This window comes from Mustela nivalis, assembly GCF_964662115.1.
Source record: "Mustela nivalis genome assembly, chromosome: 6".
Taxonomy (NCBI): domain Eukaryota; kingdom Metazoa; phylum Chordata; class Mammalia; order Carnivora; family Mustelidae; genus Mustela; species Mustela nivalis.
The window spans coordinates 75,754,609-75,773,911 of NC_139025.1; the positions used below are offsets into that span (position 1 = coordinate 75,754,609).

General features: G+C 39.6%; 1 protein-coding gene across 2 annotated transcripts in view; it reads right to left on the bottom strand.

Moving 5' to 3' along the window:
- The window catches only part of MAPK6 (mitogen-activated protein kinase 6), a 39,490-nt gene that overhangs the window by 7,079 nt on the left and 13,108 nt on the right, over positions 1-19,303 (bottom strand). For both annotated transcript variants that reach the window (XM_082735650.1, XM_082735651.1), the window contains exons 2-4: positions 9,130-10,315; positions 7,153-7,297; positions 2,784-2,948 (exon numbers count right to left, since the gene is read on the bottom strand). In XM_082735650.1, the coding sequence (XP_082591776.1) occupies positions 2,784-2,948; positions 7,153-7,297; positions 9,130-9,684 (865 nt within the window). In that variant the 5' untranslated portion in view covers positions 9,685-10,315. The remainder of the gene's footprint in view (positions 1-2,783; positions 2,949-7,152; positions 7,298-9,129; positions 10,316-19,303) is intronic.

The following is a 19,303-nucleotide window of genomic DNA, read 5'->3' on the forward strand; positions in this document are numbered from 1 at the left end:
GATGGAGCCCTATGTGCCAGGCTCTTCCCTCAACTCTGGGAGGAGGAGTTCCCCCCCATTCCCCTACCCCTCCCCCTTGCTCACATGCATGTGCTCTCTCTCAAATAAATCTAAAAATAAATAAATAAATAAATAAAGTAAAATAAGACACATGCTCTGCTCCCCACCCCCCTTTTGAATAGCCTGCATTTTTAGAAAGCTTCCACAGACGATTCTGAGGCATAGTCAAATGCTATGTGGCTACTATTCAGTTACGAACAAGGATGTCATCACAGGGGCTCCAAGGTCAGGAGCAAGATAACCAGCCCTGGAATCTGATTGTGAAGATAGGCTTAAAGGCCAGACAGGAATGTAGAATACTGAAAAGGAAGCCTACAAAACCTGTTGAAATTAAATACAGCTGGTTTCCTTTTTACTTAGGCATTTATTATAGGAGTTTAAAGCACATTTGAGAAAACAAAAAAAGTCATGATTTTGCCATCTAATGCCTATTTCTCAAAACACTTGCTCCTTTATTTTTAAAGTTTTGTTTTGTTTTTTTAATTTGACAGACAGAGATCACAAGTAGGCAGAGAGGCAGGCAGAGAAGGGGGGAAGCAGGCTCCCCGCCAAGCAGGGAGCCCGATGCGGGGCTCAATCCCAGGACCCTGGGATCATGACCTGAGCCAAAGGCAGAGGCTTAACCCACTGATCCACCCAGGTGCCCCTATTCAGTTATTTTTAAGTAGGCTCCACATCCAGCACAGAGCCTAACGGGGCGGGGGCGCGTGCGCACGCACACAACCAACCCTGAAATTAAGACCTGAACTAAGATCAAGAGTCGGTTGGACACAACCCACTAAGCCACCCAGATGCTCCCAAACACTTGAAATTTTAAAACACTTTGATACACAATATCCTGAGCCACATATAATGATCAGAGTGGGTGTTATGAATAAGCGGTATATGATTCTGACAAACCTTAAGATGCTTAGAAAACTGTACTTCTCAACTTGTTGATTCATAAAGAACTATACAATCCTGACACAGACAAATGTTAAGATGCTTAGAAAACTGTACCTTCCCAACTTGTTGATTCATAAAGAACTATACAATCCTGACCTTCTTAAAGCTATAAGACACAATCAACTTTTAAGAAAGATGTTTCTCCATTCTGAGAATAGTGCCCGTGACATAGGAAGAGCTCTTTACATGAAAGTTACAAAGAAATCCATGCTATTATTCATCTGTGAGAACTTATAAGGTAATACCAAGAAAATGGCACAGAATATAAGAAACCAGGAGAAAAGGTAGAAATAATTCCTGATTCCTGCTCTCAGAATTGAATTTTTCAGAGCATCGGCATGTCCATTTCTTTGAATTAGCTTCAGCTGTCTAGGAAATTCTGAACTTCCTAGATCTACTGTTAAGATCTCTAATCAATAATTTTCAGACACCACAAATTTATCTGCTTCTATTTCAATATTTAACATCTATTCTGCTGTCATGCTTCTATCTTAAATAAAATCACTGGCCTTGTTTTCGTGATGATAGCAATTTGCTAAAGTGTTTTAAAGATGTTATTTTTTTGTTAACCATAATTCAGTTAGAAAATGCTCCCCTAAATAATGAGTGTATACAGCTGTATATGTGTAAAAAAAAAAAAAAAAGATGTTAAGCCGCTGCCTTCGGCTCAGGTCATGATCTCAGAGTCCTGGGATCGAGTCCCACATCGGGCTCTCTGCTCAGCAGAGAGCCTGCTTCCCTCTCTCTCTCTGCCTGCCTCTCCATCTACTTGTGATTTCTCTCTGTCAAATAAATAAATAAAATCTTTAAAAAAAAAAAAAAACACATTATCCTGGGTGCCTGGCGGGCTCAGCTGGTAGAGCACGCAGAGCCTGATCTCAGCATTGTGAGTTCAAGTCCTGCACTGGGTAAAGAGATTACTTAAAAGTAAATCTTAAAAAAGAACAACTGGGATGCCTGGGTGGCTCAGTTAGTTAAGTAGCTGCCTTCAGCTCAGGTCCTAATCCCACATTGGGCTCCCTGCTCAGTGGGGAGCCTGCTTCTCCCTCTCCCTCTGCTTGCTGATCCCTCTGCTTGTGTTCTGGCCCTCTGTCAAATAAATAAATAAAATCTTAAAAAAATTTTTATCTTATGGCAGGTAACTACTACAACAGTTAAAGACTTTTATGTATTATTTACAACAACAAATCCTAAAGACGTATCACTCTGAGACACAAAATTATTTGCTTTAGTGGTCAACAAAGGTTTGATTTTCTTCAAGTTTCTATCCCTTCCAAGCTTGCATAAACTCTCACATTTAATACCTAGTGTTCCCAACATGATCTGCAAACTCTTACGTAATGTGTTTGCTCACACAGAGTTTTTGCTCTTTCCTCCATCTCTTCCTTGCCCTGAAGTCTTTGCTTTCCCCAACTCAATTTACTTTTTCATAACTAAACCACATTCATGTTCATAGCCACACTTATCATATAACCCTCATAAAACTCCATTTTAGCTTAGTGAGGGACAGCAACTCTAGATGTTTGCCTACGGTAGATAGTTATCAGAGGTGTAAGCTGTAAAGCTGATGGAGTTAGAACCAGGAGAGGGATACACTTTATGTAACCTGAAAAATCAGAGTAACAAACCTACAAAGCCCTGACTAAGAGCCAGACAAAAAGGGGAAAGGTATAGTGTCTAAAGATGAATTGGGATACACAGATCCTGCTTGTGTCCATGTGCCCGTGCACACCCACCCCCACCCCCATCACATGATGGTTACTCTTGAGTAACAATACCTTCTCGACTAATTCCTGGAAGCAGCTGAGTTAAAGGTTTGTGTGGCTCAGTCATGTCATTTCTAATGTAAACTGGAATTACGCTGAGAAGCTCCTGACGATCTTCCTCATGTACAACAGGAATAGATTCTAAAATCAGCTGCATCTGTTCAAGTTCATGTGCACCTGAGATTAAATAAACAACAAATATAAACAAACACATTCCTCAAGGTTTACTTATTTGGCAACAGACATTCTAAAGCTATAGGAAACTAACTTAAATACTGTAATGACCACTGGGAGGAAAATGACTAACTGAATCCTTAACCAGCAGATTTCTTTGCTCTGAATATCAATCTACTCAAAAAGTGCATCTGTGTCTGCTCACGGACATTCTTACTTTTGGCTGCTTTGTTTCCCTAGGAAACTGACCCTTTAAGTTTAGCCTCATATTAAGGTATCACCAAGTAGTGAAAAAAGCAATGAAGTGGGATTCAAGAGACATGGATTCTAGTCTTGGCTATACCACTAATTAACTGGCTATACCTCTGGGAATACTTAGCATGGTAATGACTTCATTTCATCATCAGTAAAATAGAGGGCTGGACTAGATTCGCACTACAGGAAGTTTTATAGTTACAGGTCAGGCTCAGGTAGCATTTCAGAACCAGTATTAAAGAAATAACAGGGGGAACATTAAGCTAAATAGTGACTAAAAATTCAGTTTGCTTTTCCACAGATTTCTAGAATTCATTGCACCTCTAAATTTTTCTTCAGTATCTACGGTGAGCAAGGCACTTTAAAGTACAACTGTGAGCAAGAGAGACCAAGTCCCTGCCTTTGTGGAGCTTATAATCCAGTGGAAGACGACAGATAATAACTGTCAACATTTATGTCAAATGGTGACAAACGCTATGAAGAAAAATTGAGTAAGCAGGAAGGATAAAGGGCACTTTATGAGTAGGATTGCTAATTAATACAGGATGACCAAGTAAGGCCTCAGTGAGAAGCTAAAAATGGAGGAAGTTGGGGAACACACCATGCATTCAGAAGGAGGAAGAAAGTTCCAGGAAGATGGGAAAAGGTGCAAAGGCTCAGAGGACAGTGGGCTTGGTGTGTTTAAGAAACAGCAGTTAAGTGTAGCTGAAACAGAGTGGTGGAGGGGGAGGGGTGTGTAAAAGAAATGAAGTGGTACCAGAACACAAAGGGTTTGCTTTATCCTGAATTTGATAGGGAGACACTACAGAGTTTCAAGCAGAAAAATGGCATGTTCTGATTTATGTTTTCAGAGAACTCCTATGGCTGCCATGTGGTAACCAGGCTACAGACAGCAAATATTAAAGCAGAAAAAGCAGTTAAATCCTGCACTAGACCAGGAGAAACATAATGGTTGACTGAACTGTGGGGAGGCGGGTAGTGAGAGAGATAATAACAAGCAGTTAGATTCTATTCATATTTCAAAGGAAGAGCCCATAGAATCTGTACTGACAGAAGTATAGGATGAAGCCAAGATTTTTGACTCAGCAACTAAAAAGGGGATCTGGTTTACTAAGATGAAGAAGACAGCAGAAAAAGAAAATACGAGGGAGAAATATCAGGAGTTCAATTTTGGATAGGTTAAATTTGAGATGCTATTTAGACATCTTAGTCCGTGCCTTTTATTCCACTGTGCATTTGGAACCTGCAACTAATAAACAGATCTCCATCATGTTGTTTTTACTGAATGGTTCACAAATCTCCCTTTATAAGAAAGCAGTAGAGTAAACTAAAACTGGATCGTTCAAATCATTTCCGAAACAATTCCCATTAACTGTTAAAAGTTTACATGGGTTTAAGATCAAAATTATGTTATTTAGATGTTTCTTAATCCAATTATTTTTAGTGCTATACTTGAATAATTCTAAATATGCTGAACGAACATTTAAAAATACATTTAAAAAAAATACATTAAGGGGGCGCCTGGGTGGCTGGCTCAGTGGGTTAGGGCCTCTGCCTTTGGCTCGGGTCATGATTTCAGGGTCCTGGGATCGGGCCCCGCATCGGGCTCTCTGCTCGGCAGGGAGCCTGCTTCCCCCCCTCTCTCTGCTGTCACCCACACAGGGATGAGGCCTCTCTGCCTACTTGTGATCTGTCTCTGTCAAAGAAATAAATAAAATCTTTAAAAAATAATAATAAATAAATAAAACAAAAAATAAGAAAGTAAATAAAAATACATTAAGTACCTATGTATAATTAGAACAGCACTAAGTTTTGACCCCATTTCAAATAACATAGAGCATGACCTAACAATTTTAAACAATTAGTTTTCTTGATAAAATATTCATTATTGTGGTAGCATTAAAATTATGTCCACCCAGGGATGTCTGGGTGGCTCAATCAGTTAAGCGTCTGTCTTTGGCTCAAGTCATGAACCCAGGGTCCTGGGATCAAGTCCCGCATGGGGCTCCTTGCTCCACGGGGAGGCTACTTTTGCCTCTGCCTGTTCCCCCTGCTTGTATTCTCTTTCTTTCTTTCAAATAAATAAATAAATAAATAAATGGGGACGCCTGGGTGGCTCAGTTGGTTAAGCGGCTGCCTTCAGCTCAGGTCATGATTCCAGCGTCCTGGGATAGAGTCCCACATCAGGCTCCTTGCTCAGCAGGGAGCCTGCTTCTCCCTCTGCCTCTGCCTGCCATTCTGTCTGCCTGTGCTTGCTCTCTCCCCCGCCCTCTCTCTGATAAATAAATAAAATCTCAATAAATAAATAAATAAATAAATAAATAAATATCTTTTTTTTTTTTTAAATTAAATGTCTCAGAATCATGAGTTCAAGCCTCATGTCAGGCACTGGGCATGGAACCTCCTTAAACAAATAAAAATAAAAGAAATGTGTGGTGCCTGACTGACTCAATTGGTAGAGCATGTGACTCTTGATCTCAGGGTCTTGAGTTCAAGTCCCAAGTGGGGTGTGGACCCTACTTTAAAAAAAAGTCCACAAATTCTTTGGCCCTATTCCCTTCAAAAAGTGGAATTCAGGGGCGCCTTGGTGGCTCAGTGGGTTAAAGCCTCTGCCTTTGGCTCAGGTCATGATCTCAAGGTCCTGGGATCCAGCCCCACACCTGGCTCCTGGCTTGATGGGGAGCCCGCTTCTCCCTCTGCCCCTGCTTGTGCTTGCTCGCTCTCTCAAAGAAATAAATAAAATCTTAAAAAAAAAAAAATCTATCTAAAAGTGGGTCTTTCTGCCCTAGTAAAGCCAACCAACATCTTGACTAGACCCACCTAGCTAAGTCACCTCCCAATTCCTGACTCATACCAACTTCGAGAAAATCAGTGTTTTTAGTTTAAGCCACTGTGTTTTGATGTAAGTGATGGGAGGGCCACTCTAAAAAACAGTAATGTCAAAAGAGAGAAAAAGACCTAAATTCGTCTCTTCGTCTCTTCTCTAACTAAAAAAATCTTCAGTACCCTACTATTTCCTAGTTTTCCAAATGGAAATTCCTCTACTTTCTAAGTATTCTGGCCCTATTTTAAACTAGTCTTAAATATGTTCATTATTTGACACCTTGCTTTCATCCAACTTTTCTCACTAATTTATGCACATACATGATTTTTTTCATCAAACTTTTCTCACTGATTCAGGCTCATACCCTCATTTATATAATACCATTTTTTTTCTCTCTTCCTCCCACCAAAATTCTTCTTCACTATTCCTAAGTAGTGGAAAATCTTTTGACTTCTCTATGCCTTTATGTTCCAGACATCAATGATGAACACTCTAAGTTTATAGCTCCTATAATCTATACTAAATAATTTTATACAAACTCATACTATGTTTTATAACACCTGATGTTTTTTCATTCATGGGTTATTCATCCCTTCCCATCTTGACTAAATCCTCTCTCTTACATTTCTGGGGACTCCCTCATAGCACCAAACTCAGCAAAAAATTATTTGTTTGGTTGTTTCTATAAGATCACAGCAGTGAGAAAACAGGATACAGCAGTTCAGGCAACACAGATGACAGGGGATGAAGAATCATTACATTTTCAATGACAGCCAAAAATTTTCACTAGGAATGACAAATACTGACAGGATTACACAACTCGGGTATCATTTAACACAGATTACCAATGAGCATTGTGAATCCACAAAATATAAAATTATGTTTAAGAAATAAGATAATTATAAAAGAGCACTAGAATTCTGACTAAATTTGTTGAGTGAACAATTCAGTGAATATATTAGTAAGTTTTTAAAATTTTTTAAATATTAAAAACACCATTTATCTTTTCATTTCAGTATCATAGACTATAGTAAATTGTGTTAAATCATATATATCTTGCTTCACAGATACATGCAAAATTATTCCTTTGAGGTAATTTTTTTTCCAATATATTTTTAAATTTCTAACCTGCAAAGAGGGTTTTACCAGTCAGCATTTCAGCAAAGATGCAGCCCGCAGCCCACATATCAATGGCTTTAGTATAATTATTAGGAGAAAGTAAAAGACGTGGAGACCTGTACCATTTAGTAACCAATCCTTCAGAAAGATGACCCTGGAAAAGAAACAAAAACATACTTTTATTTTTTACTTTAGCTGAAGAACAGTACATAACACTTGATTCATTAAAGAATCCCTCATCTTTAAAAAAAGAAAAAAGTACTGTGAAATCCTAAAACAATACTGTTGATTTCTATGTCTATTTTCAAGGATTTTGTGCTTTTCAGGCTGAATGAAGGTTCAATTCCCCCGGGACTGATCATCTATAAGAGGATATTTACATGAAGTCGGCTGACCAAAATATACCATAAGAATTTAGTGCTGATTCTATGTCACAAATTCCAAACATGTTTCAGAAGAAAAGCTATTTTTCACTCAAGTCTTAAGTTACTTAAAGAGCTGGGATGCTTTAAATCAATGAGGGACAGGTAAAGACAGGTAAAGTATAAACCACTGCCAACCTCCTGACAACCTAGTGGACCTGGCTCTACTATGTATCCCATTCCTAATCAGTTTTACTACTTCACATTTATAAAGCATTTAACAAAATAGTTATACATATATGACCTTACTTCATCCTTAAAACAACCCTGAAAAATTATGAAGGTAGATATGAACTCCAATCTAGAGGGGTGGTAGATAAAGGAATCTGCTTAAGGTCATATAGCTTATTTGGATGTAGAAATGGCACTCAATTTTAGATAGTTTAACTCTCAATTCAGTGTTCTACCCACCATTCTTCATTAAAAGATGTGGTGAGGGGCGCCTGGGTGGTTCAGCGGGTTAAAGCCTTGCTCTCAGGGTTCTGGGATCAAGCCCCGCATCGGACTCCCTGCTTAGCAGGGAGCTTGCTTTCCCCTCTCCCTCTCTCTCTGCCTACTTGTGATCTCTGTCATATAAATAAATAAAATCTTTAAAAAAAAGATGTGGTTGTCCATTTCATTTTAAATACTAAATTTCTACATTCAAGTTCTTAAAAAATAAATTATGTTAATATGAGATGATATATGTAAATGAGATGGTTTGCTTGTTTAGATGTATGCTATGGGAAGCCAAGCTAGCAGGGAGTTCCCAGAGGTTCTTTATAACCAAAGGAGCTCCACTTTAATATTTTAAACATTAGGGTCCCATAGACAATTTCATTTGAAAACTAAGAGACTAAAGTTCAGCTCAGAAAATATTAACTTCTTCTAAGAAGGCAAATTGTTACCTAAAGTACAGTTACTATGAATGCTTTTAGCTATTTTTTTTTTTTTTTTTTTTTAGATTTTATTTATTTATCTGACAAAGATCACAAGTAGGCAGAGAGATAGGAGGAAGCAGGCTCCCCGCTGAGCAGAGAGCCCAATGCGGGGCTCAATCCCAGGACCCTGGGATCATGACCTGAGCAGAGGCCTTAACCCACTGAGCTATGCAGGCGCCCCATTTTTAGCTATTCTTACTTCCATTTTATCTTTATGCAAATTTAGATACTAAACAAAATTAAATTTGCCTAAACAAGGCCTAAAAGAATAGTAGAGACTCAAAGGGACAAAAGACCTAGAAGTTGAAATAGAAACTTCTCTTACCTTCAGACAGGACCACAACTCTGCCCTAAACACGTAAGAATATATTCCACTTTTAAATAAGGGACAGTTTTAATTATAATAAATAACCATACACTTTTAGGAATTTGTAAGTAATTAGGATCACACTCCAACTTCTTTTTATAAACATATGGACATTCTGAATGAAAGTAGATCTGTATCAGAAAAAAAGATACTACACAAAGTTCAATACAATTAACGATAAAAACCTGTCACAATATACTAAGAAGATACAAGTACTTAGTCCTTCCTGATGATGTCCATTAGTTTAAAGGTCTGTCTCACCTAGCTTTCCACATACCTTATGGGAATAATGAGGATCCATGATCCGTGCAAGACCAAAGTCACCTATCTTCAGCACCAAGTCTTCAGTATTAATGAAAAGATTAGCTGGTTTGAGATCTCTGTGCAGTACGTTTGCAGAGTGAATATATTTGAGCCCACGTAGCAGCTGATACATGAAAAGCCTGGCATGCTCTTCCAGTAAAGGGCCCTGCTCCAGCACATTAGCCAAGTCTGTCTCCATGTACTCCTGAACAATGTAGACACTGTTCAGTTCGGTAAGAGAGCCTACATCGTCTGTTAACTGGCTTCCACTAGGACCAAGAATTTCAAACACTTTCACAATGTTATCATGGTCAAGTCTTCTAATAATTTTGATTTCACGTAGAGCATGTTTGACACTCTGGGGATCAGTAAGGACAATTTTCTTGATGGCTACTCTTTTGTCACAGTCATTGTCTACAGCAGAAAAAACCAAGCCATTGCCTCCACAACCCAATGGTTTTAAGTCCATATACCTAGAGCCCAGATCAAAACCATGAATGTTCATGAGACTTTCAAATTTCTCTGCCATTTTGAAACCTTTACTATAGCCTTTTCCTTTCGAATTGTTGAACTTGTGTAAACAAGGAAGAAAACTGACATCAAAAGGAAAGATCTTTCAAAAAAGGAAAAGAAAAATAATTTTGCTTCCACAACAAGATGATTTCTTGATGTTCATTGCATATGCCAACCAGGCCCGTTGAGTTCCCCTTAGATTTAAAGCTCAAAAAGCTCTATTCATACTGAGAATTAAAAAGATTGCAGTACTCATAGTTCAAGAAAGGGGCAGCAACTCTGCAGACATTTAAAGAAAACACTCAAGAAACTCAAACGGAATGAAATGACATACTATGCACTCAGATTTACTGTGCTAAACGATTTAACATTTAACAAAAATGTGAATAAATATGCACACAACAGGCTTCTATGAACATTCTCCTCACAGTGCAGATACATTCAGTGTTGGACTGGTCCTGAGCAGCATCATTCTAAGGTGCTGGTAAGCACTATTTCCGTTTTGCTCTTTTCTTCCTTTGTTGCTGTGTATTTCAACAGGAAGCCCTGGCGGCTGTTGGTTAACAGATGTCTTTTGTTAGTGATCAGGTGGCTCCAGCTCACCACAATCACAATCAAAGCTACCGTCCATCTTACTCTGATAAAACCTGGAGGATGAGAAAAAAGAAGGAAAGAGTCACCACCAAGAAATACTAAATACTCCAACTTTGTAAAATGACACAAATTGGGCAGTTAGCTATAAATGACTTACCGGTAGAGAAGTTTTTTTATTTATAGTTACTAAATGGAAAGATGACCCTCAATCAAAAATAGCTATCCATGCTGTAAGCAATTCACATGTACTGGGCTCAGACTCTAGATCTCACCACATTAGATTCTTTATATTTATGGTCAGTGGGTTGTATTATTTCTTAAAGGCCAAAGAGCAAAGGAAGGAAGGTTCACAGCATTTTTACAGAACTCTTTAGAATTTGAGCAGTACTACATTACTACCATTTCTCTTAAAAAAAAAAAAAAAGTATACACACACACACACACACACACAAGACTGCAATGTGTTACTTCCTTAAAGAACATCTTTACTACTACACTTATTAACTACACCAGTAAAAAGTGAACAAAAATCAGTACAAATAAGAAACCTACAGCGTATGCTCTTCAATTTATAATAGAGTGAACTCAAACAGTGAAAAAACCAATGAAAAGGTGTCTGAAGCTTCATTGATAATCAGAAAAATCAAACCACCTCAAGAAGATACATTTCAGATTAGAAAAAAGATTTTTAAGAGTCTGTTACTATCAAGTTTGAGGAGGAATGTGGAAAAACAAGAACTTTCATACAATTCTGGTGAGTTTAAGTTAGTAAAAGAATGGCAAAGAGCAATTTAGAATAAATAAATGCATAAATAAGTAGCCTACCTATGACTTGGCTATTTTTCCTCCAAAAAACACTGCCTAGAGAAATACTTGTAAATGAACATACAAATGCCCACTTTTTTTGTAATAGCAAAATATTAAAAAAACAGCCTAAACTTTCAACAATTTGAGGATAAATGAATTTTATTTATAGACTGCACTATTACATAATAGTAAAAATGAACAGAGATGGTTGAAATCACCATACAATAAATTTAAAAGGCAAACTGCAGATAGAAATGTACATGCTGGGGCACCTGGGTGGCTCAGTCATTAAGCGGCTGCTTTTGGCTCAGGTCATGACCCCAGGGTCCTGGGATCAAGCCCTACATTGGGCCCCCTGTTCCCTGCTCCTCTGGAAAGCCTGCTTCTCTCTCTCCCACTCCCCCAGCTTGTGTTCACTCTCTCGCTGTCTTTCCCTGTCAAATAAACAAAAGCTTAAAAAAAAAAAAAAAAAAAGGGAAAAAGAAATGCACATGCTAAAACCACTTACTTCAGGTTTATAAGCATGTATGATGTTATTTTATGAGTGCATATATAAATGTGGCAAAAGTATTAAAAACATATTTGGCTGTGAAGTACCAAATTCATGATAATCATTGCTTTGAGGAATGAGGGAAGCAATTACCATAAGGGTGGGATTACACAGTATGCTCCAACTACATCTTTAATGTGTTCTTTCTTTCTTTCTTTTTTTTTTTTTTTAAAGATTTTATTTATCCATTTGAGAGAGAGTGAGAGAGAGCATGAGAGAGGAGAAGGTCAGAGGGAGAAGCAGACTCCCCGTGGAGCTAAGAGCCAAATGCAGGACTCCTGAGACTCTGGGATCACGACCTGAGCCAAAGGCAGTTGTCTAACCAACTGAGCCACCCAGGCGCCCCTTGAATGTGTTTTGTTTTTAAAAAATATTTTATTTATTTATTTGACAGACAGAGATCACAAGTAGGCAGAAATGCAGGCAGAGAGAGGAGGGGGGTAAGCAGGTTCTCCGCCAAGCAGAGAGCCCAGCACGGGCTCAATCCCAGGATCCCAAGACCATAACCTGAGCTGAAGGCAGAGACTTAACCCACTGAGCCACCCAGGCGCCCCTAATGTGTTATTTCTTTAAAGAAAAAATTGTGGAAGTATGACAAATTATTAGAATCTCATAGAGCTCAGAGGTATGTATATGAGAATCTCTCATAGTGTGAGAAGACAGGCTGACAAATAAGCAAAACACAGAAATCAGATGGCAATAAGTGATGTAAAAAAATAAAAGAGAAAGAGCCCAGGAGAGTGGTTAGGGAATGCCTCTAGTAAGGTGGTACTGGGAGCAAAGCTCTAAAGTGGGCGGGTCTCAGGGGTGCGATGTGGTTACTCCCACTGCTATGGACAGAGGGGCTAGCACATGAAAGCCAGAGAGTGAGTATGTGCCTCATGTCTAAGAAATAACTAGGTAGTCAACACAGTAGCTCATTTACCTGTACATGCCGATAAGCAAATAATACAGCTTAAACCTTAAATGCAGAGGCTTCTTGTTGCTGGGTTGTTTTTTGTTTTTTGTTTTTTTTTTTAAGATTTTATTTATTTATTTGACAGACAGAGATCACAAGCAGACAAAAAGACAGGAGGAAGCAGGCTCCCTGCCAAGCAGAGAGCCTGATGCGGGGCTCGATCCCAGGACTCTGAGATCATGACCGGAGCTGAAGGCAGCGGCTTAACCCACTGAGCCACCCAGGCGCCCCTGTTGCTGGTTTTTTATCTAAAAACTGGTATAGGTGTATATATAGTGTTATATTCTGATTGGGTCTGAAGAAACTGGAAGTGGGATAGGTGCAATATTCATTTATTCAAAGGGCTAATCATTTAAAGGCAATGAGAAACTGTACCAAGACATGAAATAAAGCAGCCCACTCTGAACTTGAATTATGTGACAACTTTCAATCACCTTCAGGCTTAAGAGAACTAACTGCTAGGACTCTCAAACTTATCAGCTGTTTCACAAGGGTGAAGCTTTTATACAACAAGGAATCTGCCTTTACTTCCTTCCTGCTACATACTCCCACATAACTCACATGCGGAAATACAAGAATCTGAAAAATACAAGGTAACAGCTACTTGCCACAATCTCAGCAAATCTTCAAGAAATCCACATCCATTACAACTATGTGACAGAGAAACAGATGACACTGATAACTCAGAGACTAAGTAGATACAAAATCCTTAAGGCAACAGCTTTTTAAAAAGATTTATGAGAGAGAGAAAGTACACATGCAGGCGCCACAAGAGAGAGAGTGGGGAGGGGCAGAAGGAGAGAACCCCAAGCCGACTCGCCTAACACCGGGCGTGGAGCTAAATCTCAGGACCCTGAGATCATGACGAGAGCTGAAATCAAAACTCAAGACACTTAACCAAATGAGCCACCCACTTGGCCTCACTACAGCTTTATTTAATAAAAATTGATATTTACTATTGCTGAGTTCTTTTAATAAATATGAGTACTTCCTGTATCTGCTTAACATTGTAAAGGACATTAACAGCATAATAGCTTTCTTTGTTTTACTCTAACAGTTTCTTCTGTTTGCGAGTTTTTGTCTGCTTCTCAAGGAAAAAAAAAACTCAAGGAAAAAAAACCAAGAGGACTCCTAAAAATTTTCTACTTTGTCAGTCTGTATAAAACATTTAAAAGTTAAATTTTGCAAATAAACTTTTGAATTAAAAAATATTTCAGACTTTTAAAGGACTTTAATGAATACTGTCTCCCCTTCCCAAATTTTTCTATTTGCATATACCTTGATGTTTCCAGTTCCCTACCAAATGTCCCTTTAAAAACAGTATTTTTTTAAAGTCTCCAGTACTTCTGAGATCTTACATTTCTAGTCTCCACCTGAAACAGATGTTTGTTCATACAAACGTGCACGCGCATGCATACTTTCTCTCTTCTCTGTTCTTGCCCTTCCATGACCAATCCCGTAAACCTCAACTTTTAGGTTTTTGATAAATGTACATTTTAAAGTCAGTTCTACAGACTTGACATAAGAACATTAAAATCTCTAAGTACTCTCTTAAGCTTCTAGTTCACTAGTGGAGCAATCATAGTCAAGCACAAATAATTTAGTTTTGCTAAAAAAGAGACCACTATTATTTGACTATTAGCACTATTACGGAACTGCAGTCAGATTACTGGAGAGAGGTAAGAGAATGAGAGCTCTACTCAAGACTTCCACCCACATCTGCTCTCTTTAAATCACAGTGAAACCAAAAAAGCAGCACAGACCAAAAACTACAAGGATGACAATACTTTTTCAGAAATCTCTGTGACTGGTCAGCACTCAACAGGGGTAGAGTAGGTAAAAATTCACCTTGGGGAAGGCAGGAACTTGTCCCTAGGCTGAGAACTGCAGAGTCCTCATTATAGATTCAGGTGATGACTATACTGAAAGACTTGAACAGACTTTTCAGAAATACAAGACCATTCTAAGGAAGAAAGGAATATTAATCACCCAACTGTTAACTCTAGGTCAGAATTATGCCAATAAAAAGTTGGGGGTGGGGGGTGGAGCAGACCAATAGCAGTGCTTGCCCAATGGTGTGCCTCACTGCTCTGCACTATTCTTCAAAATCCTTCAATAACTATTAGACCAGAAGCTACTGGAGCATGTTTTCATCTAGGAGCTTGGAAAGTAAGCCCACCTTAAGCAGTAAGTTGAAGGTAATGTTACACTGGTGTATGATGAAGTGGATCCAGTGAATGTTTCCAATTCAGTCATGCTCCATTCAGCAAGTAGTTGCTAACAATGTTATATACCTGTTAATACACTAGGGGATACTAGTACACTAGGGTACTGGGGATATAATGGTAAGTAAAAACAGACTTGTGCTCTGCCCTCATGGGGTTTACAGTATGGCTGGGGATAAACAATAATAAACTAGTAAGAGGAAAAGGGGGGAGGCAAAAGGGACAAGTGGTACTAAGGAATGGTACAGGATGCTGAGCGCCTGCACACTGGGAAATTTGACCTAATTAGGGAGATCAGAATGTATGCCTCTGGAAGCCATAAAAAGGCTTAGTGACCATGAAGATCCTCCTTATCACCCTGATACCAGATTGTGAGGTGTCCAACTACCGTCCACTTCCCACATCCATCATGGAATTCTTGGGCCAGACTCAAGTATGCAGATACAACTCAACTCCTCCAGCAGATTACTGGTCAAGCATGCTCCATTAGAATCAGCAACCTAGAAATGTCCCATTTACACCACTTTCTTTATTATCTTTGACATTTAACTTCATTAAAACAAGTTCAAAGAAAGATCTGGGGCTCCATATTCCTTTTGCACTTCCACACACTTCAAGGGAGGAAAACAGTAACTAAGATGAGACAGTAACTTAAAATAACCCTTCCCAGCATCCAGTTTCTCTGCCTCCAAACCTCAGTGCTGATAACTGTGTTGCTTGCAGAGGGATCCTTACTTTAATTTTAATTAGCTGGGCCAATGTTTTGGTTTTAACAACGGGGTAGAAAAAATGAATTATAGGAAATGATTTATAAAAATAAAGTTGGCTTGGGTGTCGGGGGCTCAGTCGGTTAAGTGCCCAACTCTTGATATTGGCACAGGTCATGATCTCAGGGTCCTGGGATTCAGCCCTGAGACACATTCTGCACAGCGGGGAGTCTGCTTGGGATTCTCTTTCCCTCTCCCTCTGCCCCTCCTTCATCCCTCTCTCTCTTTTTCTAGTGCATCTTCTCTCAATAAAGAAAACTTTTATTTTTTTTTTTTAAAGATCTTATTTATTTATTTGAGAGAGAGACAGTGAGAGCAAGCATGAGAGGGGAGAAGGTCAGAGGGAGAAGCAGACCCCCGTCAAGCGGGGAGCCCAACACAGGACTTTATCCTAGGACTCTGGGATCATGACCTGAGCGGACGGCAGTTGCTTAACTAACTGAGCCACGTCAACAAATAAATCTTAAAGCCCTCAATAAATAAATCTTAAAAAACTAATAAAGTTGGCTTTATGCTTTCCCCTTTGGCTTTCTTTCCACCATAAAATGGAAGTAAAAGTTTTCTATGTAGCACAGTCTGGGCACCGGCTTCCTATGTTTATAAGGCAGTTCCCTGAAACTGCATTAGCCACACTGGTCTCCTCAAGCACTCCTTTCCTTCCTTAATCACCACCTGCTTTTCTGTCACTGAGCCTACCTCCAAGCCAAGAGAAATGCAGGTACTTTGAGTCAAGTCTAAGCATATTCAGTGAAGTTATAAAATGCAAAAGAAAGAAGACAGTAATTTTGCGCCGTTTCTCCATTCTGTAGAAACTGGGTTTTCCTTCCCTGCATATCAGAAAAGGAGTCTGGATGTGCAAAGCAAGTTTGAGGTGAGAACCTTAAACATAAACCTTACTTACCTGGTTTTCTCTTCCATCTTCCACCCGGCCACTTAAATGTTGACATGTGTCATAGGGCCTGATCACATGCAATGACAGCTCTCCACCTTCCCCCTCCTCAATGGCTCTTGCCTATTTTGCTCTTCTCCCAGGTCAAGTGAGTAACTTGAGTTAAATGGAATCCAGCCAGCCTCACATCTACTCAGCCAAAATCCAGTTGCTTTTAGAGAGAAGGGCAAGGTTGAGCTCTACTTAAATTCACATAGGACTATCTCTTAACCCTGGCACAGAGAGGGGTTGTTATAGCAAATTCATCCTTCCCTAAGATTGTATCTCAAGCTCTCACCAAAGTTACTAAGTTTCTAGGGCAGAGAAGGCCAAAGGCTACAGCTTAACTGCGTGTTCAGATGCCAAGGCTACAGCTTAACTGCGTGTTCAGATGCATTCTTGACAATGCCCTTGTTCCTGAATGTAAGGTAGCCCTTATAGTTATCAGAGATCCTTCTCAGGATTTGAACCTCAAGGAGGCTCATGGTGTAAACAATGTCAGTGAATGATCTTAGTCATTTGGAGTAAGAGGAGGGACCTTGCAACTCAAACACCAAAGTCTAACAAGCCCTTGCCTGCTACCAGTAACCAGTGTGTGCAATAGAACTTAGGAAGTCAAAGAAAGGATTGCTTGGCTTCTAACAAAGTATCCAAAAACTCTTCTACTCCCCAAAAAACTCTTCCACTCCCAACTTCTGTTCTTAAATTGTCTGAAGCTTTGCCTAAATACACGTTAACATTGCATTTGCCTTTGACTGTTTAAAAAGCCAGTATGCGGGATGCCTGGGTGGCTCAGTCAGCTAAGCGGCTGCCTTCGACTCTGGTCGTGATCCCAGGATGAGCATCGGGCTCCTTGCTCAGTGGGGAACCCACTTCTCCCTTTGCCTCTGTGGGCTACTCTGCCTGCTTGTGCTCTCTCTCATTCTGACCAATAAATAAAATCTTAAAAAGTCATTATGTTCATTTTGATGCTCATCTCTAGTTGCTATTTCTTCTAGGGTGTCTGTATTAGAATAGAAAGAACTCCACAGATGAGATAAATAGGTCAAAAAATCTTTAAAGACCCTTCCAATTCTCAGTCTATCATCTATGAAAGCCCCGTACAAGTCTTTTACTTCACTGGTCATTTGTTCCCAAGCACTTATTACGGTGGTATGCCCAGACTGGGGGATATGTGATTCAAACTGCTGTATATTAAACATTAAACAAACACAATCCTCTCTATATATTTATGGCTAGAAATTTAAAAATAATTATAATAACCCTTCATCCCCTCTCTTATCTTTCTCCTGCCTAAGCCCTCATTTCTAAGACTCCTCTCCTAACTCATGTTAAGGAAACACTGGTGCATATATATAAACAGGAGACATGTGGGCAGCCTCCTTCTTCAAGTATCTTTGGCCATATGAGGATTCCAACCAGATGAAAATATAAAATTTCTGTAGCAGTCAGGATAGGTTAGAAAATTGTATACTTAACAAATAACCCCCAACATCTACTGACTTACAAGAGAAGTTTTAAGTCTTGCTAATGCATCAAGTCCCAACACAGCTGTCATACAAGTTGTCAAAGTAACTACTAGCTCTGTCCACTGCAAAGAACAAAGAACAGGGAATATTTCGCTGCTCTAAAGCTTCCATCCAAAACACACTTCACTTCTGCTCACCTTTTACTGACCAAGGCAGATCACATGGTCACACCTACTTCAAGGGAGTAGGAAAATGCAATCCCAACATAGTTTCAGTAGCAGAGAACCAAGATGTTCTGAACAGCTTTGACTAAAACAGCTTCAATTCTACCATCCATCCATTTTTATTCTACAAAACCTTGCTGAATGCTTATCATATGCCAGATGTTGTTTTTGGCATAAAGGTATAGCAGGGGTCAAAACAGGTTAAAAAAACAACAACAAAGAAATCACCCTGACCTCATGGAGCACAAACTCCTAGGTCATTGTAGTTGCTTCCTCTCTGTCCCACTAACTTCTTCCTCCTCTCTTTTCTAATACTATTCTCCTTCCCTGTCTTGGGCCATTCTTTCCTAGTCTAGTCTAATCTCTATTCTTCAGGTGCCTCTACTCTTCTAGGGTACCATTTCCCAGGGCATCACCTTACCACTTTCCCCTTTCTTCACTTTATTGTATGTAACTCTATTTTATTTTATTTTAAAGATTTTATTTACTTATTTGACAGAGATCACAAGTAGGCAGAGAGGCAGGCAGAGAGAGAGAGGAGGAAGCAGGCTCCCCGCTGAGCAGAGAGCCCGATGTGGGGCTTGATCCCAGGGTCCTGGGATCATGACCTGAGCCGAAGGCAGAGGCTTTAACCCACTGAGCCACCCAGGCGCCCCTGTAACTCCATTTTAAAATAAAAGGTTTGAGGGGTGCCTCGGTCGCTTAGTCAGCTAATCGGCTGCCTTTGGCTCAGGTCATGATCTCATGGTCCTGGGATTGAGTTCTGCATCAGGCTCCCTGCTTAGCAGGCAGCCTGCTTCTCCCTCTCCCTCTGCCTGCCGCTCTCCCTGCTTATCCTCTCTCTAATAAAATCTTTTAAAAAATAAAATAAAAGGTTTGAGGGGCACCTGGGTGGCTCAGTCAGCTGAGTGTCTGACTCTTGATTTCAGCTCAGGCTGTGATCTTGGTATCATGGGATCAAGCCCCACATTGGAATCCACACTCAGCAGCTTGAGTTTCTCTCCCTCTAGCCCTCCCTCTACTCTAAGTAAATAAATCTTTTTTAAAAAATAAATAAAAGGGACACCTGGGTGGCTCAGTTGGTTAAGCAGCTGCCTTCGGCTCAGGTCATGA